The 25741-nt window shown below is 45.2% G+C and overlaps 1 protein-coding gene across 1 annotated transcript; it reads left to right on the forward strand.

Moving 5' to 3' along the window:
• On the forward strand, positions 1-25741 carry LOC133114523 (dnaJ homolog subfamily C member 7-like). The gene is made up of 14 exons (XM_061224008.1): positions 1-164; positions 3215-3303; positions 4544-4668; positions 6375-6488; positions 7156-7230; positions 7992-8110; positions 10322-10475; positions 12887-13051; positions 15198-15289; positions 16684-16757; positions 19155-19301; positions 20432-20584; positions 21421-21483; positions 22018-25741. Exons 1-14 carry the CDS (start codon positions 97-99, stop codon positions 22053-22055), a joined length of 1476 nt encoding a protein of 491 aa, XP_061079992.1. The 5' UTR covers positions 1-96; the 3' UTR covers positions 22056-25741.

Genomic DNA, 25741 nt, shown 5'->3' on the forward strand with positions numbered 1-25741 from the left:
GTCAACGTGATTCCTGCGTAATAACAGAAGCAACGCGGAGCTTGACCGAGTGCAGTGCGTCTTCTGCGCTTTTCCCTACCGCCTCCCGGCAGTAAAATGGCGACTATAGACGGTGATGTACCCATGGAGCCGGAGCTGGAATCGAGTGACGAGGAGTTGGAAAGGTAGCACTCTTACATATATATGTGTGAGCTTTATTGGGGACGTAACGTTAGCAGTCCATACCTTCATTAAACGAATTCTAGCTAGGCCTACATAATATTTAGCTAGTTAGCATTAGCCAACCTGCCTGCCACCCGCTCCATCTCCGACTCGGTCAGCAGTTGCCGCAGGTAGCTAACTTGCTTGCTAAACGTTCATGGACAGTGGGGGTACATGACAGGCCTACTATTCTCTCGTTGTCTTTTTAATGCTGATGCCCTGGGATTGCCTTTTATTAACTGTCATACGCTTCTACACTCTTACGTCTTGAGCGTTACCATGCAGATATGAAATGTCAATCTTGTTACCTCAGTGTTAGAGTAAGATAGCCTAACACACATCCCATTATTTCTGTTCGTACGTTAGCTTGATAGTGGTTTGCTGTCAACTACAACAAAAATCTAGATATTGCTAACTATAAGAAAATAACTAAACTACAACATGCACGTGGTTAGATTTGCTTTAAACACCATTAGATCACGTTTGTAAGCTAACATTATTACTTGTGAGGAAGTGAACTGCCTAGCCTGTCAGTGTGTATTCTTCACCTAGCTCGCAAGGAAATGTCCATGCCTTTCTAGAAAAATATTGGGTAACTTGCTTAGCTAGGTAATGTAACTTAGAAAACTCGATATGTCCATAGTTTTAAACGTTATAGCTGGCCTAGTACCTCCGTTCGTTGTGTGGTTTGTTATTGGAGGTTTTTTTCATATGACGTTTCAAATTAAGCATACCTACAGCTAGCAGTAGCATTTCATCTTGTCACACAACGGAATAGCTGGTATTCAGGAAGTTTCTCAGTACGATCAGCTTTGTGTCGAGAATAATACAGTTGACCGCCTTTCCTGTCATCGCACCTTGGAAACGCATTATGATCTAACCTAACACGTGAATTCCACTCCCGCGAGCTGATTATTATGCCTCCAGAAAAAAAACAGATTAGAGGCTCCTAGTTCTATGAGTGGCTATGGTGTTCTTTGATGAACGAAGCTTGATATTTTAACGTTAGAGTCCTAGAGTTCTTATGAAATAATGTTATGTGACCAGGATTTTTTTTATGAAGTAATATTTATTCCGGTCTGGAACAGTGATTGACTGTTGAATGAGCCTACTCACTTTTGATGGCGCTGTTAAAATCTGGTCACAGATGTCCAGACGGGTGTCTGTTTTTAGGAGTTAGCTGAATTTTTTTTTCATACATGAAATAAAAGTTCAGTATATTCTACTCTACCCTTAAAGAAACAAATAACATAAATAAATACAATTATAGACATGAATGCACTCTGAAGATTGGGGAACTAATCTAAGTTTCGTTAACTTCTATTTGTGTCTAATGAAACACTTTATGGGTTTAGTAGTAGGCTGTTGTTTTTATTGAGGTATGTATGAAAAATAATAAAAATGGGTTATTCACAGTATCAGTTTGGCTTGGTGTGGACCTATCAGACTGACCTGCAGTGTAAAACGAGCCAGCTTTGTACTTGGTAGGGTGTAGTCTAAATATAGCAGCAGTATCATTCGCGGCTTGGTTCGTGCTTCCAAACGGCTGCTTTTCAAAATGCATATGTCGAATGACATCACAGTCCAAGATCTGCAATGGTGGAATCTGACATTTTGGAATGGCTGTAAGGCCCCTCCCACCGCGTTTGCTCACACCCCGTAAATGGTTGTGTGTCGGTTATCTTCCAAAAAATGAATTCTGGGAAGAGGATAACCGTTATGGATCCTCCTTTAGTTTAGTGCCAGTATGCAAATTTTAACCCTGGGGCAACTTCTGCACCTGAGAGATGGGTACAACTGTACTTGGTTTGGATTGCTTCAGTACTTGAATTGGTTAACTTGGACAGTGAGTTCTTTGGAAGTCACCTTGGATGAGGCCTTCTGTTATACAGATGCACATTGTGTCAAACTGTATTTTTACTGAGGGGTTTGTTGTGGCCAAAGCAAATTGTTGGATGTGTGTCATGCGTTGGGTGCAGGGTAACGTATTTAGCAGTGCAGAACAGGGACTAAAAAAGCCGACCTACATTTGGAGCCGCTGGACCTGGGACGGAAAAGGGTCTTCCGAAAAAAGGCCTGTGGCAGGTGCTCCTCTACCGTCCGTGGGTCCGGACCCATGTGGCAGCGTGTGACCCCCATAAAATGGCCGCAGTCCCCCCTCTTCCTGTGCTCTGATTGGACGGGGCCAGCTGTCGGCAGCTCCTGCTGTCTCTGCGCTTTCTATGTATAGACGGGGGAGAGAGAAAGCAGGCCCCTCCCCCGTCCACGCATAGGTGATCAGTGAAAGGTGTGCTTCCATTGCAGTTACGTTTATTTATCCAAAGTCACTTACAGTTGATTTCACTAAGCAGGGGGACAAACCTGCCCCCCCCCCCCCCTCGGACCTGGATCTTATTGTAGCTAAACCATGGCTTGAACCACACACCATGAACCCTGGGTCCTAGTCATGTACATTAGCCACTAGGCTACAGACTGCCCCATGCAGATTTCCTGCAAATTGACGACTAAAAAGGGGACAATATCTTAAGTGCTGTAGAGATGTAACGGCTTGCATCTCTGGGTTTAATAAGCACAGCAAATCCGAACCTATTATGTAAAGGAAGTGAAAGGTCTATATGCAGAGTAGTCTATACCAACAACAACAATTAGACTGGGAACACTCCAAGGTGCTGTGCAGTAGCGTGTACCAATAAAGACAAGACATTGATTCACAAATTCTGGTTTTCATTACTGGACACCACTGTTCAAATGCACAGCTTTCGAATGCCTGTTCCATGATTTGATTGACAGTGCAGGAATGGTAGCTACTTGGTAAGCTCTTCAGGCACCGATTGCTGGCGTTCACTTTTGGATTCTGAGCGTTTACATGGTCGGGCCTATTTGTTGATCTTTTTCAATATCTTGTTCATCCAATGAAAATCCGTCATTGTTGCCTTTCTTACTAAATGCCAAACCTCTTTTTTTTTTTTCTGTTTCTGTCTGTGCGTGTCATTATGTTCATTGGTCCCCTCAGGGAAGCAGAAGGCTTCAAAGAACAAGGGAACGCCTTTTACATTAACAAGGACTATGCTGAAGCCTTCAACTACTACACAAAGGCCATAGGTAAGGCTGCCCCAAAAGGCTTCTGATCATTTTTCATGGAAACCACAGTCAACCAAATGTGAGTTCTGACTCCGAACATGTTCTCATACCTCCTACCCTCCCAGGCTATTAAAACTACTAAATTAAAATGTAAACTTGCTACAATGTAAATATATAATACATTTGTTAAAATGTAAATGTGCTACCTTTTAGTCTGCCTGAGCTTTTGAGGGTTTCTTCTGACAAGTGTTCCTGCTTTTTATGCTCATGAAACGCTGCCAAAAGTTGTTGACTGCAGTACCCTAAAGAATATTGTTCGTTGTTTTGTAGCATTGCATCTAACTCCATTCTCCTTAATGCATGACGTTCTTTATTCCGCTATAACAATAACTGAATTAACAGGTCTGAATCCAAATCCCTGATTGCAGTAATGTTGTTCAGGTCAGCTGGGGTGGAAAGAAGAAATGAAGCTGTAGTTAATTAGTGAAGTACGTGGAGCTAGCCTGTTAGAGGTTGGATGTGCATTAGCATTTCCAGGAATAACCAGGAATAACCAGTAGTTAATAGGAATCAATGCAGGTCACACCCAAGTCTGAGTGGATATCTGAAAACGAGACTGCTTATGATCTTTCAGGAATTTAGGCCATAAAATGGCAGCCAATACAGATAAATTAAGCAGTCCAATCTGCAACTAAACACACGTAGATGTAACCGTGAACAAGGTTGTATCAATTTTCCCCTCAGTGGCTTGTCGTTCTCTGTACTGAAATCCAAATAATACGTCTATGTACCTGTCAGTTTTTCAAGTATTCAGAGGAAGTATTCCGAGTGGCAGCCAGTAGAAAATTGTGCATTACTAACGCTGATCAATTCCCTTTCACTCCTGTGCGAATGAAACTCGAGAAGAGAAGAGAGCTCATAGACAGTTCCTTCCTGGCCGGGTTTCAGGCTGATCCAAATCCCGAGCTGCGAGTGTGAACACTACCAAATCTCACTCTTAATTACTGCTCTACACAGGAAGTATTTTGTCTCTGTGAGTCAGATTCCCAAAAGTGACTCACTGCCCAGTGCTTGAATGAATCCGCTTGCGAGAGCGATATCGATGGACTTGATGAGATAAGAGTAGGTCATGTAGAAGGACAGTGACGTTTTGGCCATGATGTTATGCCTTAAAGTACACCGTGTTACTCATTGGTGTGTGGGTATTCCTGCAGCGTTGCCATAGATGGAGGCGTGTGTTGAGTTGTGTTTATCCTGACAGACGCAAGCCCTAAGAATGCCAGTTACTATGGCAACAGGGCCGCCACCCTGATGATGTTGACCCGGTACAGGGACGCTTTGGAGGACGTCCAGCAGGCAGTGCGGCTGGACGACACCTTCACAAAGGTATGCATCGTGTCAAAGGGTCAAAGGTCAGTCCATATGACTGAAATTAGACATGGAGGTGGCTAGGTCTTCTGGATTCTTTTTTTCTTTTTTTCTTTTTTTTTCTTTCTGGAGACCTGTCAAACACCTACAGTATTCCTGAAACATAGTCACACCGCTTTGCTCAGGGTTGGGTGGTGTTTCAAATGCACTCATTTGAAATGTATTTGCATGTACAGTGTCTGTTTTACATGCCGCATTGAGATGCGTACATGCAAATTTGCTCATAGTTTAAACTTTATACTCCTGTACCACCTCTAAAATCGCCTACACCTCCACAATTCTGATTGTAGCTTTTCTTTGTTTAATTTTGTTTGGTTTTTGTGTATTTTGCCCACTTCTTAGCAAGACATCTCTCTTGCTAATTTGGAGACATTCCAAAATTGGTGTTAGTCTTGAATTTGGTTCTTGTTCGGTTTTCCACCTGTAACCTCTGCAACATTTATACAGAGGTGGAAAGTAAACGTCTTGTCACGTGTTTCCTCCACCCGTGAACTCAACCAGCTGTTCTAATTAGTTCTATCTCCTGGCTGAAGAATTGTGCCAATTCAGGTGATTGGAACAAAATACTGGGGAGGACTTTCACTCTCTGGACCTGGATTTTACACCTCTGCATTTAAACGTGTGGGCACTCGGAGGGTCTATGAAGCCAGCCGGCTGTTCTTCTACTCCTCAGGGGCTAAAGAGCTACGAGCCTTCTGCTCCTCAGGGGCTAAAGGACTACGAGCTTTCTGCTCCTCAGGAGCTAAAGGACTACGAGCCTTCTACTCCTCAGGGGCTAAAGAGCTACGAGCCTTCTGCTCCTCAGGGGCTAAAGGACTACGAGCCTTCTACTCCTCAGGGGCTAAAGGACTACGAGCCTTCTGCTCCTCAGGGGCTAAAGAGCTACGAGCCTTCTGCTCCTCAGGGGCTAAAGGACTACGAGCCTTCTACTCCTCAGGGGCTAAAGGACTACGAGCCTTCTACTCCTCAGGGGCTAAAGGACTACGGGCTTTTAGTCTAGGGCTGCGCAATATAGCTATCGCGGTACATCGAAAAGTTGTTGTTTTTTTGTGCTGTTTTTTAAGAACTATTTCTGGCAGGTGCCGGTAGGTTTCCTTCCTTCTTTTCGTCTTTAGTCATACTTGTTACGGTCACACTTCAGTGAAATGCTTCCGGGAGGGAAAAAACATCACTTGTGTCTATTTAATGTTGGTTGACTTACCTATTAGTTTTGAAAAAACACATTGCTTACATTTTCACTCTTTATCCTTGTAGTCATGTTTTTTTATCTCCCACATGGAAACAGCATGGCCCCGTTGCTGTCATATCAACAATGAAAAGATACATAATTCTTTCCCTTGGAAGCATTTCACTTTGGCTCAGAAAATTGAAGGTGTGCTACTGCGTCAGGTATGATTAAATAAATAAAAAAGGCTGAAAGAAATCTTAACACTGCATGCCGGAGATAGTTGTTACGGCGCTTACAAAACAACTTGTTATACTGCGATGGCTATATCGCCATACCAGCCCTCCTGTAGTCAAATCAAATCAAAGTTTATTTGTCACATACAATGTGCAGTGAAATGCTTCCTGCTAGCTCCAAGATGTACTTAGTAAATAATACAAAAACCTTTCATGTCCCCCTTCCCCCGTGACATGTCCAATGATTGGCGTCTGCACCCCAGGGCCACCTGAGGGAGGGCAAGTGCCACCTGTGTCTGGGGAATGCCATGGCTGCCAGCCGCTGCTTCCAGAGAGTTCTAGAGCTGGAGCCCGACAGCAGCCAGGCACAGCAAGAGGCGAGTCCGCCGGCCAATCGCCAAACAGCCACAGGGACGTCCTGATTCGAGGCACTGAGATGAAATGGATGGCTTCGGGTTTAGGTTTTGTTTACTCTGGTTTGCACTTCTCCCGGTCGCTCGTGCTCATACTTTAGAGGTCTACGTTAGGACGAAATATACTGCCAGATGCGCTTCAGTCAAGCCCAAACAAAGAACTGTCAAAAAGATTCCTTACCTGCGTTAAAAAAATAAAAAATAAAACACCTGAAGGAAGAGGGTGCAAAGCTTTTTGGCCTTAAACCCGTTCAATGAACAGGGCAAGACAGACTGAGGTTTTGACATCTACAAGGTCCTGCCCAGTCAAGTCGTACAGAGAACATGCCGGAAGTGCCCTGGGAGGTGTGCAGTATATGCCCTCCCAGGGGGTGAGCGTCTGAAAGGTGCGCTGGCGTGTTTGAGGAAAACTTTACCGTGAAAATATCGGTCCTTTCGGCACATCACAATTCTAGCCCTATACATACTGAGTGATCAAAATCCCAGAAAACTCAGTGCTCTGTAACAAATGAAAATAAAAGTATACTTTCATGGAACATAAAACGTGTAGCCTTGCAGATCCTCTCACTTAGGGGAGGCCACCAGCAGCTTGTTTTTGGTTGACGCCTGACAGTTGTTTTTTGAATTTCAGCTGAAGAATGCAGAATCCATTCTGGAATTTGAGAGGATGGCAGAGTTGGGCTTTGAAAAGAGGGACTTCAGAATGGTATGTATTCCCTGTCTCATGCTTTTAAAGTGGGCAGCACGGATGGTGCAGTGGGTAGCACTGCCGCCTCACAGCAAGGAGGTCCTGGGTTCGAATCCCCGTCGGCCGGGGCCTCTCTGTGCGGAGTTTGCATGTTCTCCCCGTGTCTGCGTGGGTTTCCTCCGGGTACTCCGGTTTCCTCCCACAGTCCAAAGACATGCAGGTTAGGCTGATTGGAGAGTCTAAATTGCCCATAGGTATGAGTGTGTGAGTGAATAGTGTGTGTGCCCTGCGATGGACTGGCGACCTGTCCAGGGTGTATTCCTGCCTTTCGCCCAATGTATGCTGGGATAGGCTCCAGCCCCCCTGCGACCCTGATCAGGATAAGTGGGTTCAGATAATGGATGGATGGATGGATGCTCTTAAAGTTGAACTTCTGAGGCAGAAGAACTAGCTGTGATTGTCAGTTTACTGCGTACATTTGCATACAGGGCAGGAGTGGTGCGCCTGCCACCAACAAAAAATTTTCATATATAGAAATGAAATGAGACAATGCAGATGGTCTCAATGGACATTGATAGAGAAATGCCAGTGGGAATCTGTCACAAATATCGTGTTCACTAAGAAATTGAAATTGAAGCATGAGAGTAAATGTATTGAAATAAAAAGTCAAAAAGCCTTTTTTCCCCTTCATCTTTATGAAGGGTGCCAATACTTCTGGAGTTGACTGTAATTGTATACCTGTATATGCAGACCTGACCCAGTGCCTCTGACCTGTGCAGGTGGTGTTCTGCATGGACCGAGCCCTGCAGTCTGCCTCCGCCTGCCATCGCTTCAAAATCCTCAAGGCTGAGTGCCTGGCTCTGCTGGGACGCTATGCTGAGGCTCAGTCTGTGGCCAGGTACACACATGCAGTATGCACATACATACATATATACACACACACACACACACACACACACACACACACGCATGCAGTATGCACATACATACATATATACACACACACACGCATACACACACACATACACACACATGCAGTATGCACATACATACATATACACACACACACACACACACACACACACATACACACACATGCAGTATGCACATACATACATATATATACACACACACACACACACATGCAGTATGCACATACATACATACACACACACATACACACACATGCAGTATGCACATACATACATATATACACACACACACACATGCAGTATGCACATACACACACACACACACACATGCAGTATGCACATACATACACACACACACACACACACACACACACACATGCAGTATGCACATACATACATATATACACACACACACACATGCAGTTTGCCCATACCTTCATATATATACACACACACATGCAGTATGCACATACATACATATATACACACACACATGCAGTATGCACATACATACATATATACACACACACATGCAGTATGCACATACATTCATACACACACATACACACACACACACACATGCAGTATGCACATACATACATATATACACACACATGCAGTATGCACATACATGCATATATACACACACATGCAGTATGCACATACATGCATATATACACACACATGCAGTATGCACATACATGCATATATACACACACACACACACACACATGCAGTATGCACATACATACATATGTACACACACACACATGCAGTATGCACATACATACATATATACATACACACATGCAGTATGCACATACATTTATATATACACACACATGCAGTATGGACATACATTCATATATACACACACATGCAGTATGCACATACATACATATATACACACACACATGCAGTATGTACATGCATACATACATATATACACACACACATGCAGTATGCACATACATACATATATACACACACACATGCAGTATGCACATACATACACACGCAGGCACATACATGCATACACACACATGCAATGTGCACATACATACACACGTATGCACATACATACACACACACACACATGCACATACATACATATATACACACACACACATGCAGTATGCACATACATATATATATATACACACACACACACGCAGGACACACATGCACTATGCACATACGTACATATATACACACACACACATGCAGTATGCACATACATACATATATACACACACATGCAGTATGCACATACATATATACACACACATGCAGTATGCACATACATACACACGCAGGCACATACATGCATACACACACATGCAATGTGCACATACATACACACGCATGCACATACATACACACACACATGCACATACATACATATATACACACATGCAGTATGCACATACATATATATACACACACACACACGCAGTATGCACATACATACACACGCAGACACATGCATACATACACACACACATGCAGGCACACACATGCACACAGACATGCATACACACACACACACACATGCATGCATGCACATACATACACACGCACATGCACGCACACAGATGCACACACATGCACTATGCACATACACACACACACACACGTGCGCAAACGCACACGCACGCACACACATGCACACACATGCAATATGCACATACATACACACACACACGCACACACATCCTTTTGGGATTTTCACACACAACAGTCTCTCGAGTTTGCAGAGAATGGTGCGAAAAACAAAAAACATCCAGTGAGCAGCAGTTCTGTGGGCAAAAACGCCTTGTGAATGAGAGAGGTCAGAGGAGAAGAGCCAGATAAAGCTGACAGGAAGCTGACAGGAAGGTGACAGTAACGCAAATAACCACACCTTACAACAGTGGTATACAGAAGAGCATCTCTGAACACACAAGGCATTAAACCTCTTAAGTGGATAGACTGCAGCAGCAGAAGACCAACTAGAAAAATTTGATGGAAATATAGTTTCCCTATTTGTTAGCATCCCTCATTACAAGCAAAAGCAGCATGAAAAGTGAGTTCAGAGTTGCACAAAAACGAATTTAGTGGCAGGAATCCAGCAGTTCTTGCCAGAAATCGGCAGCTTTGTTGGAGGATGTCCCATCATGCCCCGCTGTCTCTCGCAGCGACATCCTGCGGATGGACTCGACGAATGGCGACGCCCTGTACGTGCGCGGGCTGTGCCTGTACTACGAGGACTGCATCGAGAAGGCGGTGCTGTTCTTCACCCAGGCGCTGCGCATGGCCCCCGACCACGAGAAGGCCCGGCTGGCCTGCAGAGTGAGTCTCCCTGCCCGCCGCCCACTGCCCCCGGGGCACTAGGGCAGCCCACAGGCCTCACCACATCAAGGATTATAACTATAGCTATAAATATATCCTTTTCAAATTCATTCTGAAGGCCCATCCACACCAATGACTATAAATATAAATATGTCCTTTTCAAAATCATTCTAAAGGCCCATCCACACCAATGACTATAACTATAAATATTAATTTATTTTTATCCGATTTTTTTCCCTTTTTCTCCCAATTTGGTAGCCAATTGGACCCCGTCTGATTCAATTAGAGCTAGTATTAGATACACCGCCCACACCCCGTCCCTCGGTGGCCAGCTAGAGAGCAACACGCGTTCTTCAAGCCGTCTCGTCTCACAAGTCGTGACCGTGATTCCGAGGCGCTTGTTTGTGCGGCGATCTACTAACCCTGCCAAGTCCCTCCCCCTGGAGCAGCGAGCCAATTATTGCTGCTCCACGTGAGCTGGTCAAACTTGGCTTTTGGCAGGACCAAGAATCGAACCCCGGTCCCCGGTGTGCAACTGCAGCAAACTGCAACCGCAAGTCTGCTGCATCTTAGCCTGTTGCACCCAATGACACCAAGAACTATAACTATAACTGTAAATATATAGTTTTAAAATCCTTCTAATTCAAGAGAATTGTGCAGTCCACACCACGGCTATAAGGACAATGATGGTCACCTCAAGAATGTCCTGGATCATGGATGCTCTCATCGATATAGCTATAGTTATCGTTCTTGGTGAGCACGCTCACATTGTTATAGTTGTAGTTCTCGTTCTTGGTGTGGATGCTTATGTCGATATCGTTACAGCTATAGTTATCGTTCTTGGTGTGGGTGCTCTCATTTATATTGTTATACAGTAAATCCTCAAATTGTGTCCGGGATTCTATTTGAAGCCGGGCCTCGGATAATAGCCGGGGGCGTGGCCGATTCGGACAAATAAAGGCCGGCCCCCAAATACAAGCCGGGGTAATATTGCCTACCAGTAGGGCTATCAGTCCATGAGCACTAGAACAAATTGTTTCGATTTAACTCAATGAAATAAAAGAGCTCTTCTTAATATTTTATATTGTTGGTTGGTTTAATACTGTTGCCAATGAAAAGTCGTTGTCCTACACCATGGGTCTCCAACACGTTGCTCTCAAGCTACCAGTCGCTTGCCGCCCCCTTCTGGGTAGCTTGCCAAAAGCTGAAGCAGTATACATTTAAACACAATTGTTGCCGCAAGGCATTCCAGCCTACGAATTTAATAAAAAGTAAATCAGGCAAAATTAAAAATGAACTCAATTTAGGCTACTTGGCTACGCAATAAGGTTTCCATGTATTTACAGCACAGTGCACGTTCAATGAATGAATGAAAGCGGCTGCCTTGGCTCACAATAAACGGATGGGTGGAAATCCGGACACTCTTTCAACTACATAAAACTTAACAGTGTACCATCAAATACCCCCCAGATTTCAGTGCCCATCAGTCCCAACATTTAGCAATAGAATCAAACAGTCCAAAAGTAAATTAAATCCCAAACCAAGGCGAAAATCTTTTGATAGCCTACCGGTATGCTGCTCGAAACGAAACGCATGTCTCACAATAAAACGCACTTTAGGAAAAAAAGATCCTTAACTTGCTGTTACAGCTATAGTTATCGTTCTTGGTGTGGGTGCTCTCATTGATATTGTTATAGCTATAGTTATCATTCTTGGTGAGGTCGCTCACATTGTTATAGTTGTAGTTATCGTTCTTGGTGTGGATACTCACGTCGATATCATTATAGTTATAGTTCTTGGTGTGGATGCTCACATCAATATCGTTATAGCTATAGTTACAGTTCTTGGTGTGGATGCTCACATCGATATAGTTATAGTTCTTGGTGTGGATGCTCACATCAATATCGTTATAGCTATAGTTACAGTTCTTGGTGTGGATGCTCACATCAATATCGTTATAGCTATAGTTACAGTTCTTGGTGTGGATGCTCACATCGATATTGTTATAGCTGTAGTTACAGTTCTTGGTGTGGATGCTCACATCGATATTGTTATAGTTCTTGGTGTGGATGGGCTTTAACAGTTAGGAAACTGGGCTTGTGATTCAGAGGGTGCAGCTTCACCTCCCAAGTCGTACCGGTACATGTTTTGAAATATTAGTGGCTCTCCATAAGAGCATCAGCAAATTAATATCTAAAAGGTAATAATCTTTTGGAGGCGCATGGTTCTTTGGCTGAAGTAAAATTCCTGTGTACAAAGTAATGCCAGGATTATTTTTTGTTAAGAGATCAGTGAAACTCAGTTCGTCAGTTAACGTTTCTCAAAAAGTATGTCTGTAGCGTGTGCGGCAGTTGCAGGTAGTTCTAATGTCCAGACTGTCCCTTGTGACATGGTGTTCTCGCCCCGTTCAGGACGCCAAAGCACTGAAAGCCAAGAAGGAAGAAGGGAACCGAGCGTTTAAAGAGGGGAACTACGAGGAGGCCTACACGCTGTACTCCGAGGCGCTCACAATAGACCCCAACAACATCAAAACCAACGCCAAGCTGTACTGCAACAGAGGCACCGTGGGCTCTAAGGTTAGGAAACTGCACCCCTCATGTGGCCATTCTGGCTCTAGGCCTGCTACTGCTGGTTAATGCAGACATAGATTCCCACCCACAGCTGGGAATCTTTTCTTGCTGTAATTTTTTTTTGACTTGCATTTTATATTTGTATTCTGTTTCTACAAGTTTCTGAATACCTGCACACTCAAACCACCAAGCAAGCATCTTTTGTTGTCATTTTTCCTGACTGCATGACTAGGAGTCTCTGTGGAAGTAATGTGATATCATGATCTCTCCTGATTAATAAGTAATCATGCCTGAAACATCCGTTGCCTGTCTTAAGCACACACATGAAATTTTGCACTCTCTAGCTGCTAATAGTGTGAAGTGATGTCAAAACATACATCCAAATACTAGTAACCCGGGAGAGATATAGGATCTAAAAAAAACCCCAAAAAAACATTGCCATCAGGAACTGCACCCGGAGTGTCTTGCAATGTGTTTACATGCATGCTAATACATCCATCTGACCCAAATTTAGCCAGTACTCTGATTATTGAAATGGCCATGTAAAAGCCTTTATCTTGATAGTCATAAGGTCATAATCAGCATATTCAAAACACATAGATATTTTGGTGCATGTAGACAGAAACTAGATCCCATTAGAAAAGGAACATGGCTGCCCCTTGAACACCGTTTCCGTTGATCGTACACCAATTATGGAAAGAATCGTGAAAAATCCACATTTGAACATATCATATTACGTGTATCTATGTCTACGTAATATTCTAAATATGAGCATAAACTGATTACTCCCAATAATCGGGGTACTGTTATGCGTGCAAACGTAACCTTGTGCATTCCTCCCATTACTGAGATGCGTTAGGTCAGTGGTCCTCATTCCTGGTCCTGGAAAGCTGCAGGGTGTGCTGGCTTTAGTTGTTACTCAGCACTTAATTGATTGATTAAAGCAGTTAATTACACAGTTAACTCACCTGACCTGGTTTCTTAGCTCTGAATTGGTTGCTGATATTAAGGCGAAAACAAGGGGCACACCCTGCGGTTCTCCAGGACCTGGAATGAAAATCACTGCTGTAGGTACAGTGGTGTAGGCTGAGGGGCCGTAAGTACAGTGGTGTAGGCTGAGGGGCCGTAGGTACAGTGGTGTAGGCTGAGGGGCTGTAGGTACAGTGGTGTAGGCTGAGTTGCTGTAGGTACAGTGGTGTAGGCTGAGTTGCTGTAGGTACAGTGGTGTAGGCTGAGATGCCGTAGGTACAGTGCTGTAGGCTGAGATGCTGTAAGTACAGTGGTGTAGGCTGAGGGGCCGTAGGTACAGTGGTGTAGGCTGAGGGGCCGTAAGTACAGTGGTGTAGGCTGAGGGGCTGTAGGTACAGTGGTGTAGGCTGAGTTGCTGTAGGTACAGTGGTGTAGGCTGAGTTGCTGTAGGTACAGTGGTGTAGGCTGAGATGCCGTAGGTACAGTGCTGTAGGCTGAGATGCTGTAAGTACAGTGGTGTAGGCTGAGGGGCCGTAAGTACAGTGGTGTAGGCTGAGGGGCTGTAGGTACAGTGGTGTAGGCTGAGTTGCTGTAGGTACAGTGGTGTAGGCTGAGTTGCTGTAGGTACAGTGGTGTAGGCTGAGATGCCGTAGGTACAGTGCTGTAGGCTGAGATGCTGTAAGTACAGTGGTGTAGGCTGAGTTGCTGTAGGTACAGTGGTGTAGGCTGAGGGGCCGTAGGTACAGTGGTGTAGGCTAAGATGCTGTAAGTACAGTGGTGTAGGCTGAGATGCTGTAAGTACAGTGGTGTAGGCTGAGGTGCTGTAGGTACAGTGGTGTAGGCTGAGGTGCTGTAGGTACAGTGCTGTAGGCTGAGATGCTGTAGGTACAGTGGTGTAGGCTGAGGTGCTGTAGGTACAGTGGTAGGCTGATTGATGTTAGGCTAAATGTGGGACTGAATGCCTTGTACAGGCCTTCTGCTGAGTTGCTCTGGAACCTAGTCCCCAGCGCAGTGCCTGTGTTTCTCACAGAGCCCGCTGCTCCCTGAATATTTTTAGCGCACGCCTCCACTGTGCGGGGCTAGGCCGCCCTGGGCTTCCCGAGGCTTCCCCGGGGCTCTCCGAACTGGGCCACCGGCACTCAACTCCCCCTTTTCTTTCCCTCCTTCTCCCCCCTTCCTGCAGTTGAAGAAACTGGAGCAGGCCATTGAAGACTGCACCAAGGCCATTCAGCTGGATGACACCTACATCAAAGCGTATTTGCGGAGGGCGCAGTGGTCAGTACCGTAGCAGTTCAGCCCCCGCAGGGCTCCTGGGCCAATACAAACACAGCACCTTTTTACCAGAGGTGGAAGGTCCAGCGGTCAGAAACTAGAAGTCCTGCCACGTGTTTCCTCCACCCATGAACTCAACCAGCTGATTTCAGTAATTCCTGTGGAGTTTGTATGCATTTGGACAGTTGGTACAGCTTCTGTTCTGTTTGTGTCTGTAGCTGTCCAATTACTTTCGGTCCCCTAAAATGGGGGGGGGGGGGGGACTATGTATGAAGAGGGATGTGACAAACATCACCGATATGGATTTAAGTACCCTCAAATTAAAGCTGGCATTCCTCACTTTATCCTCACGTTTTCATTTCAATTCCAATGAGCTGGACTACAGAGTCAAAAGAACAGAAATTGTACCAACTGTCCAAAGGCATATGGACGGCACTGTAGTTCTTCCTCCTGGCTGTGGCAAATACCTCAACCTCCGATGCCAACTGGCAAACCCAGGAGATTGGAACAAAATACGGGGGAGGATTTTATTATTACTATTATTTATAGAGGTACTGTGCTTATCTATTTATTGTTTTTGAGCATGGTCTGATAGTATGGAAGAATGAGTATGCTCATTAGATAAGCTACTGATCATGAAATGTGTTTGTAGTGGTCATAGTTACACCTTCTCAAACTCATATTCATCTTAATATACTTGAGTCATTCAAATGAAAACAAGTCCTGCTTTTTATTGATTAAAAAACTCACTACTGCTAAATAATTAATAATAATCGTAATAATACATGACATATTACATTACATTAATGGCATTTGGCACACACCCTTATCCAGAGCGATGTACAGTTGATTAGACTAAGCAGGCGACATTCCTCCCATGGAGCAATGCAGGGTTAAGGGCCTTGCTCAAGGGCCCTATGGCTGTGCGGATCTTATTGTGGCTACACAGGGGATCGAACCACCGACCTTGCAGGTCCCAGTCATGTGCCTTAACCACTACGCTACAGGCTGCCCTATACAGGGTTGGAGACTAATGAGCAGCAAACCTGGTTAAACTAAGGATTTTGAAAATAAGGCTTTTTTATTCAATCAAACCGTTGTGTCGGCCCTGGGTTGGAGGAGCGGAGCGGTGGAGATGTATACAGGGCGGCCTGTAGCGTAGTGGTTAAGGTACATGACTGGGACACGCAAGGTCGGTGGTTCTAATCCCGGTAGCCACAATAAGATCCGCACAGCCGTTGGGCCCTTGAGCAAGGCCCTTAACCCTGCATTGCTCCAGGGGAGGATTGTCTCCTGCTTAGTCTAATCAACTGTATGTCGCTCTGGATAAGAGCGTCTGCCAAATGGCAGTAATGTAATGTAATGCATGCTGACCCAGGCTTGTCTGACGCACACAGTTACATGGACACGGAGCAGTACGAGGAGGCCGTGCGGGACTACGAGAAGGTCTGCCAGACCGAGAAGACGAAAGGTGAGCTCCGCTACGCTGCCGCACCCTCACGCCTGCCCGCAGGCTGCCCTAATTGGCTGGGATCTCTGCCAATTAGATGCGCACACATACGAGGTCATCGGCTGCCGGGTTGTACATGGTGTGATTTTATTTCAATGTTTTTTGGAAGAATGCTTATTTTAAGGAATCCAGCACTTTCATTTATAACCTAGTTTAATCTGCCTCACTGCTTACTGCAGCGATGAATACATTTTGTTTTCAGTAAGACATAGTGTATTGCTCAGTGGTGTACATACAGTGGCTAAAGAAATTATTCAGATCCCGTCACTTTTTGCACACTTTATTGTGTTGCTGATTTCATTTTAACTTGACAGAATTGTCATTTTTTCCCATCCATCTTCTCTGAATAACCCATAATGACAATGTGAAAAATATGCTTTCAGAAAGGTTAGTAAATGTATTAATAATCAAAAACTAAAATCTCGCATTTATATAAATATCTCTTTGGCAGCAATTATAGCTTCGATTCTACTTGGATAAGTCTCTACAAGCTTTGCACACCTGGATTTTGGCAGTTTATCCAATCCTTCCTGGCTCCGTCAGAAGCGTCTATGAACTGCCATCTTCGGGTCTCAACGCAGATGTTCTATGGGGTTTCAGTCTGGGCTTTGGCTGGGCCACTCAAGGACAGTCAGAGACTTGTCCTGAAGCCACTCCAGCGTTGTCTTGAATGTATGCTTCGGGTTTGCTGTCATGCTGAAAGGTGAACTGTCTGAGGTCACGTGCACTGTGGAGCAGTTTTTTTTCAAGGACCTGTCTCTATTTGACTGCATTCATCTTTCCCTCAATTTTGACCAGTCTCCCTGTTCCTGCCACTGAGAAGCCCTCCCATAGCATGATGCTGCCACCACCATGCTTCACCGTAGGGATGGTATTAGCCTGGTATCCCCAGACATAGTGCTCGACGTTCTGCTGAAAGAGTTAAATTTTTGTCTCATCATACCACTGAATCTTTTTCTTTATGCTCTCAGAGTCCTTTAAATGCTGTTTGGCAAACTCCAAGAGGGCTGTCATATGCCTTTCGCTGAAGGGTGGCTTCCGTCTAGCCATTCTCCCATAAAGGCCTGATTGATGGAGTGCTGCCGAGAGGTTTGTCCTTCCGGCAGCTTCTCCCATCTCTACTCCTTTGAGTACTTACCGATTTAAGTCCCGCTGCAGCAATCTCACAACTCTACGCACAGAATTAAACCACGGTCTATTTTGAGTGCAAACGGGGTCCTTTCAGGTCTTTTGCAGGAACGACTGAAAAACAGGTGTCCCGGCGCCACCTGCCGCTCAGACGGTCTCGGCGGGGTGATCTCTGCGGCGTCGAGTCGCGGAGTGGAGTAGGGGAAACCGAGGCCACTGTAGTGGTGCGCAGGTGTAACCGGACGCCGAGACGGCAGGTGCCAAAGGCACCGCTGGAAGCCAGAAATAACGGGCTACAGCAGCACGCCGCTCAAACTCGCAGGAGCGTCAGACGCTCAGCCGCGGGCCCCCTCCGCGCGTTCCTCTCGGGGAAGTGTGAAATGAGTCACGCTACGCTTCCAGGGAAGCCGGCGTACAGCGCCCTCTTCTGGCGGCTCATGTCTGTTCCAGTTTCAAGCCTGTGCCACCATTCGCCCTCCCTCCATTAGTTTGAGGGTTTACAGCAGAGGTGTCCAATATTATGCTAAAAGGGCTGGCGTGGGTGCAGGTTTTTGTTTTAACCCAGCAGTAAAACACCTGATTATACTAATGAACTAATCGTGCTCTATAATCAAGACCTTGATGAGTAGAATCAGCTGTCTTAGTCCTGTGCTAAAACAACTACCTGTACACACACCGGTCCTTTCTGGGTAAGATTGGACACCCCTGGTTTACAGTGTTGAAATGGAGTGTAGAAGTGTGGCTCCCAAACTTTCTGAGTCTGTGATACTTTAATGATCTACCGCAGTTTCTAAAAGTCGCTTCCATTGTTGAAATGTTCAGACGTTTCAAAACGGCTGCATTTAAACTACATACGTACTGTAAGTGGTGCAGTGTTTAATGTGACTGTGAATGTGTATTATATGACCCTTTATTTGTAATATATTATTGATTTTTTTTTTTTTTTTTTTGGTAATTTTTTATTCAGTCCAGTAACGCACCTCAGCCCCTCCCAAAACCAACCGGTTGGTTCCCAGATACATTTTTGGCAGCCACTACTATAGAGTGTTCTTTTCATTGTTATCTATGAATAGAATGTAAACGTCTTCAATTATCTGAGCTTTCTATGACTCAACCATCATCAACACAATTATTCTCCTCACTTACTCCATCTCTGAGAACACACACACCTCTCTCTCTCTCTCGCTGTCTCTCAGAACACACTCCTCTCTCTCTCGCTCTGTCGCTCAGAACACAAGCACCTGCTGAAGACGGCCCAGATGGAGCTGAAGAAGAGTAAGCGGAAAGATTACTACAAGATCCTGGGGGTGGAGAAAACCGCCACGGAAGACGAGATCAAGAAGGGCTACCGGAAACGCGCCCTCATGCACCACCCAGGTAGCGCTCCTGCTCGAGCTCGCCGACCACAGCCTGCCATCAACCTGCGGCCACCCGCCATCAACCTGCGGCCACCCGCCATCGACCCCTGAGCGTTTAGCCCTACCGCGTCCACGTGTGCTCCAAGTTCTCTAGAGCCTGCTCGACTTATGTTCATGGTCTTACAGTCATATATGAATTGTACCCTATCTGCCATGTTCGGTTGTTTGTTCTATGAGCTTGATATATACACTGTTGTGCGCCTGCTAAATAAAATGTAATGTAATATAAAAGACGGCTAAAGTTAGCTACCGTTCGCAAACATATTTTTCTTTTTAATTCTGTTCGCCACAAATGTTAGCTAACTGTTTGAAAGGGTAGTGAACAGCCAACAAAAATGACTGAAGACAGGAATGACACCAAGACAATAAAGGTTGAAAATCATTATGCTGATATAATGCACTTTGGTCGATGTAACATTTGTTGTCACTTTTCTTTTTTTTTTTCCAGATAAGCAACTATTATTATTAGCATTATTAGACCTGAGTCGCATCCATTTGTAGTAAAAAGGCGTTGATGGTGAACTAAATGTAATTACATACCGCCGCGAACATTCGCAGAATCGCCGTATTGAACACTTTCAAAACGCCTGTGGACTGAAAGCACTGTGATGTCACTCCACAATGATGTCACTCAAGGCTGAGTATAATCTATATATTGCAACGAGATCTGATGGGACTGACATTTGCATTCCGTTATGTCAGATAGGGTTGAAATACCTGGTCATTTGGTCGCCTTGACCCTGTAGCTACTTGGGGGCAAATCGGAGGCTAAAAGTGCACCTTTGGTTGCTAACTCATAAAATGTCAGACGGTCTTGTTTGTCACCAACGTGTTCTCTCCAATTAAGCTCTACTGACTCTGTTAATAGTGATACCATTCACGTGGAGGGAATCCAGTCTGCTATTGCTTAAGCTATTACATTATATTACAAAGCATTTAGCAGACGCTCTTATCCAGAGCGACGTACAACAAATAACTATGGAATACCATCTTAATGGCTGTTCCGTTCACTAAACTTATACAGTTATGCTCCCATCTCTCTCTCTCTCTCTCTCTCTCTCTCTCTCACATCCCTCGTTCCTCTCTCAGACCGGCACAGCGCAGCCAGCGTGGAGGTGCAGAAGGAGGAGGAGAAGAAGTTTAAGGAAGTGGGCGAGGCGTTCACCGTGCTCTCCGACCCCAAGAAGAGGTCCCGGTACGACAGTGGCCAGGACCTGGAGGAGGACGGCATGAACATGGGAGGTCAGGAGGCCCATCCTGGAGCAGCACTGTCCTTAACGCAGAACAGCAGCTGGAGGAGGGATGGGGGCTGCAGGAGGCAGGACTAGGGCTGATCCTGGATCAGCTGGAGCTCTCTGCACAGAATAGCAGGAGGCAGGACTAGGGCTGATCCTGGATCAGCTGGAGCTCTCTGCACAGAATAGCAGGAGGCAGGACTAGGGCTGATCCTGGATCAGCTGGAGCTCTCTGCACAGAATAGCAGGAGGCAGGACTAGGGCTGATCCTGGATCAGCTGGAGCTCTCTGCACAGAATAGCAGGAGGCAGGACTAGGGCTGATCCTGGATCAGCTCAAACTCTCTGCGTTGCATATCTCCACCAGCTAAGCTTAGTGCCAAACAGCATGAGGCAAGCACTCACCACTGGTCTGTGAGCCGAAAGTCTCCCCACCGCTGTTTTGACACTTCTGGGTCTCCCCACCGCTGTTTTGACACTCCTGGGTTTACCCAGACGCTGCCAGATGGCTCCAGGCCTAACTGTCCTCTCCTGACTCTCAGCTGCCCAGACATGTCTTGATTTAAGGCACTATTCAATTCCTAGCGTCGACTCACAGAGGGAATATTGAAAAGGGCTTGTGTTTGCATTCTTATAAACCGTTGTTTGTGTGGGCTGAAATAACATGCCATTTTGGGAACAGATAAGAACCTTTATCTGATTAATTTCAGTCAAGGATGAGGATGTTTGAGGATGAGGGCTATCATTTCCTTCCTAGTTCTAGAGCTGTAAAAAAGCTGTAAAAAGTTTTTTGCCAATTATGTTGACAAGCACATTTTACATGAGTGCATGTGTGTCATTCCAGATTTCGATGCCAACAACATTTTCAAGGCATTCTTCGGAGGCCCAGGGGGTTTCAGCTTTGAAGGTCAGTCATGATATATTCAGTGCAGATTTTTCATTTGATTCATTGAATTTCATTCCCGCTTCCTGAATTGGCCGAATTGGACTAAGTATACGAGTACTCCCAAACTACACTGCAAAATCAGTCCCCACACCACTCCAACCACTCCAGGAAAACTTAACCCACCCCACACCACGCCACAAAAACGTTCCCCACACCATTATATAGCCACCAGAATGCTTCACTGACAGCACTTCCTGTGTTTCCACTGTGATAGTGTTTCTAACATTGCTGCAGTTGAATATACTAAATCGAGATACTGCCGTATTTTGGTAAAAATACCCATTATTATTGTTATATATATTTTAAAATGAACTGGTATGAGATATAATATTTTCAATATTGTAGTATGTTCCAGTTCCATAAATGCATTTCCTGTGCATCTTTAACTTTGTCAGTTATTGGTTTAGTTATTTATTTATTTTGCTTTTTAATCCAGTGCTGGTTAATGATATTGATATTTTAATGATATTGTGTTTTTTCTTTGTCTCCGTGCAGCATCCGGACCCGGGAACTTCTTTTTCCAGTTTGGTTAAGGTGGATGGTGCCGACGTCCCCCTCCCGCCCCTCCGTTAATAATCTCCCCCCTCCCTCCCTCTCAGTCCGTCACCCCGCCCCGCCGAACCGGAGACATCTCCGCCCACACGCCGCCCGCCCTGGAGCACGAGGGGAAAGAGGCGCGTGCCACTTCCTGTTCGCAATCCCGCTTAGGCTTAGGGTTCTCAATGGACCAGGCACAACATCTCATTCGCATACGTTTCCACGGGGACCGGGCCTTTAGATTTGAGCCCTCGGAAATAAACTGAAAAGCTCATGAAATGAGGAACAAGAATGCCGAAAAATTTGAAAGCCCGTAGCGCTATAAATACGTAGCAAAGCTACTTCGGTTCGTTTTTGGCTTCGCAAGCGGCATGGCGGATTCGAAATGTACGAAGCCGACCGGGAGTTTCAAAGTACAGTTTGGTGCTGTAGTTGTCATGGTGGGGTGGAGGGGTATGAAATTCAAATTAAGCTCAAGACAAATACATTTCCTCGCTATATTGACAGAATTATTCACAAAGCATGCAGTTTCCTGTAGGGTTTTATAGCGGGCTGCATCCTGAACCAAATCCGACGGGGCCCAAAGGCATGCTGTGATAGGCCGGGTATTGGGTGTATGTTTATCTTGTGTGACGTCGAGTCGGAAGTCCTCGCTACACTTCCGCCAACGATCGACTTCACAAAAATAGCGCAAAGCTTCCAGTTTTTCTGGTGTACCATTATGCTCAACTAGCAAATTCAAACTTATTACCGCCACAATTAGGACAAACTACAGTAAAGCTAGCTGGCTAGCCTGTTCTGGTCAATACGAACATTAAAATCTAAATTATTCCTCTGTTTTACAAGCGTACTTCATGCTAAAAAATACTGGGAAGAAAGAGGACAATGCTCCTGCCCTGCTTGTTGCAAGGTGCAAGCGACAAGCTTAATGTCACGTTTAACAGAAGGGAAAAAACTTGTTTAAAAAAAAAAAAGCATTTCAACATGCTAACATGCATAATGGTACTCTACAAAAACTTTGCTCTGAGCCGTTGCTGTCAATGGATGCTAACGGCTGCTGGAAATGTCGCTCCCCGATTGCCCCATCACAGCAAGGTTTCCTGCGAGAAACACTGCATTGTTCTGTATTGTGCTGTATGTTGTTGTTGCCTTGTTATTTACTCTATCGGCCTCTGCCGAGTTCGGGCTCAGATTTTGGCGAGTGCTCGTCAGGCTGGTTCGGGTCGGGCCGTAAAGACGCCGGGCCTAAGCGGGCTCGGAACTCATTTCTAACCCTTTATAGTTCATTCCAATCGCTTATTTTCGCTCGGTGCGTATCTTCCTCCTGTCCTTTCCTCGCTCCTTAGCTCTGCCCAGCGGAGGATGAGATGAGAATGGAGGAATCGAGGCGGGAAAGGTCCTCGCTTGGTCAAGTGGCACTTTAAAGCAACATCGGTTACAGCCGTGACAGATGTAGAGAGGTGGATCCTCAGCATCAACTTCAACTTCTATTGTACGTTCCAAAAAAAGACTTCAAAAGGCTGCACTCATGTATCCTCTTAACAGCGTCAGTGCTCCTCCTAGGAGCGTTTAACGGATTGCTAGTCCCTTAAAGTTGACGGACCTTGATTTAATTTCCAATTCATGTGAAAAAATGACCTGGAAATTCAATACAGGGATACGATAAAATAAGTGATTGGAATGAACCCGTAGTGCAGTGGTCCTAACCCCTGGTCCTGGAGAGCCGCAGGGTGTGCTGGCTTTTGTTGTTACTCGGTTACTCTCTTTAATTGATCAATTAAAGCAGTTAATTACACAGCTACTCACCTGGTTTCTTGGGTCTGAATTGGTTGCTGATATTAAGGTGAAAACAAAAACCTCCAGGACCTGGAGTGAGGACCACTGTTCTAGCTACACTGTGGTGTCTCAAGTGCTACCGGGTAGAAGTAGGTCATCAAAGACGAGGAGCAGCAGGCGGCTGTAGCCGGCTGCTTGGGGTAATCCTTTGTGGCCACAGTCTTCTGCCATGTTTTAGGAAGCCGTGCTGTGTGTTTTCCACTGGGTGAGGACAGAGAACGAGCATTAAAACTGCATGCAGGAGACCGCTGTCTGTTTGGCAACACCTTCCGTCTCGCAGCAAACCTCGCCATTATCTATCATGTACTCCTGAGCAATTGTGGTAATCCAGGTGGTTGGAACAAAATGGAGGACTTTCACCATCTGAACCTGGATTTTCCCCCTCTGCTCCTCGCTACATTGTACACTCTCCTGGAATGTAAGTGTTTATTTGTATTGAAAGAGACTTTTATTTTGCTTGTTTTTATGTTTGTTATAGATATATAATTATTGTAAATTCACGCCGTAATACTCTCACCCAGGGAACGTGGATGCTCTTGTCCTTCAAATATTATTTATTTTTTTGGGGGGTGTGGGGCGGGCATGGCTGATGGAAAATGCTGATCCCCGTTCTGAAACCCCTCAGAAAAGGGGGAAAATAAAGTGCAGCCCCAGTCTAATCATGGACCTGCTACAGTGCAAAAAAAGAAAGAAAAAGAAAAAAACAAAACAAGAAGTCCGAAGTGTCTCTGGTCTTTAATTGCGGTTACGTGTCTTGTGTTGTCGTCGGTCTGGCCTTGGGGTGGTTAATTTAGTCATGAGTTTGGTTCTGTGCATTACCCCTACTTCCTCCCTGCCTTTTTTGCTTGGCATGGCTCAAAGTGCGAGCCTGGCTCTGAAGATGGCCGTCTCCAGCGGTGCCTTGTGTTTCACAGGGGTTCCTGAGAGAACTGCGCTGTGGAAGATTCACAGGAATATGAACAAATACGCAGCGTCTAAAACTGCCAACAAACACCCAAAGGGCTCTTATGTTGATGATCCAGACTCTTGTACAAATCGTTTTAAAATTAGTATTGATGAATTGGCACATCATCATTTTCAAAACAAGATTTGTTGGGACTGTTGTGTTCACTTTGTAGTGGCTTATTATATAGCCGTGTCAGCCACTTAAACTTTCACATTCTATTTCTGTGTACTTGGGTGTTAAATTCAATTCAATTGCAGCAACAGTCCAATGTAATTCACTGTTTTGACTGTTGCGGTGTGAGTCGGGATTGTCAAAATAAGAGTCCCTCGGGCTCCCAGTCAAACTCCTGCTTCATCTCGTTTGGCCCAAGCCCCTCCTACTGCAAATCTGAAATTGTGGCTGTGCACTGGCCTAAGCCCCTCCCACTGCAAATCTGACATTGTGGTTGTGCACTGGCCTAAGCCCCTCCCACTGCAAATCTGACATTGTGGCTGTGCTCTGGCCTAAGCCCCTCCCACTGCAAATCTGACATTGTGGCTGTGCTCTGGCCTAAGCCCTTCCCACTGCAAATCTGACATTGTGGCTGTGCACTGGGCCCGACTGAGGAGAGGGGAGGCCATTTTAATGTTGTCCTGTCACCACCTAGTACTGTACTATACTCGCAGTGGCACTGTTGAAAAGGTGTTTCATCAGGTATACTGTTTGCGGTCTTACAGGATTATATTATTATACGAGGCGAGGGAAAGAATGCAAAGAGAATGTGAACATAAACCCTGTACTCAGCTGATGTACCATGAATCAAATAACTTTTGTAATGAACATATTCCTGAAGTAATATAACGGATGCTCCAAAGTCCCATTTTGTTGTTTTGGTTATGCAAATTAAAGATTCATCTTTTA

The sequence above is a fragment of the Conger conger genome, chromosome 16 (genome assembly GCF_963514075.1).
Source record: "Conger conger chromosome 16, fConCon1.1, whole genome shotgun sequence".
NCBI lineage: Eukaryota > Metazoa > Chordata > Actinopteri > Anguilliformes > Congridae > Conger > Conger conger.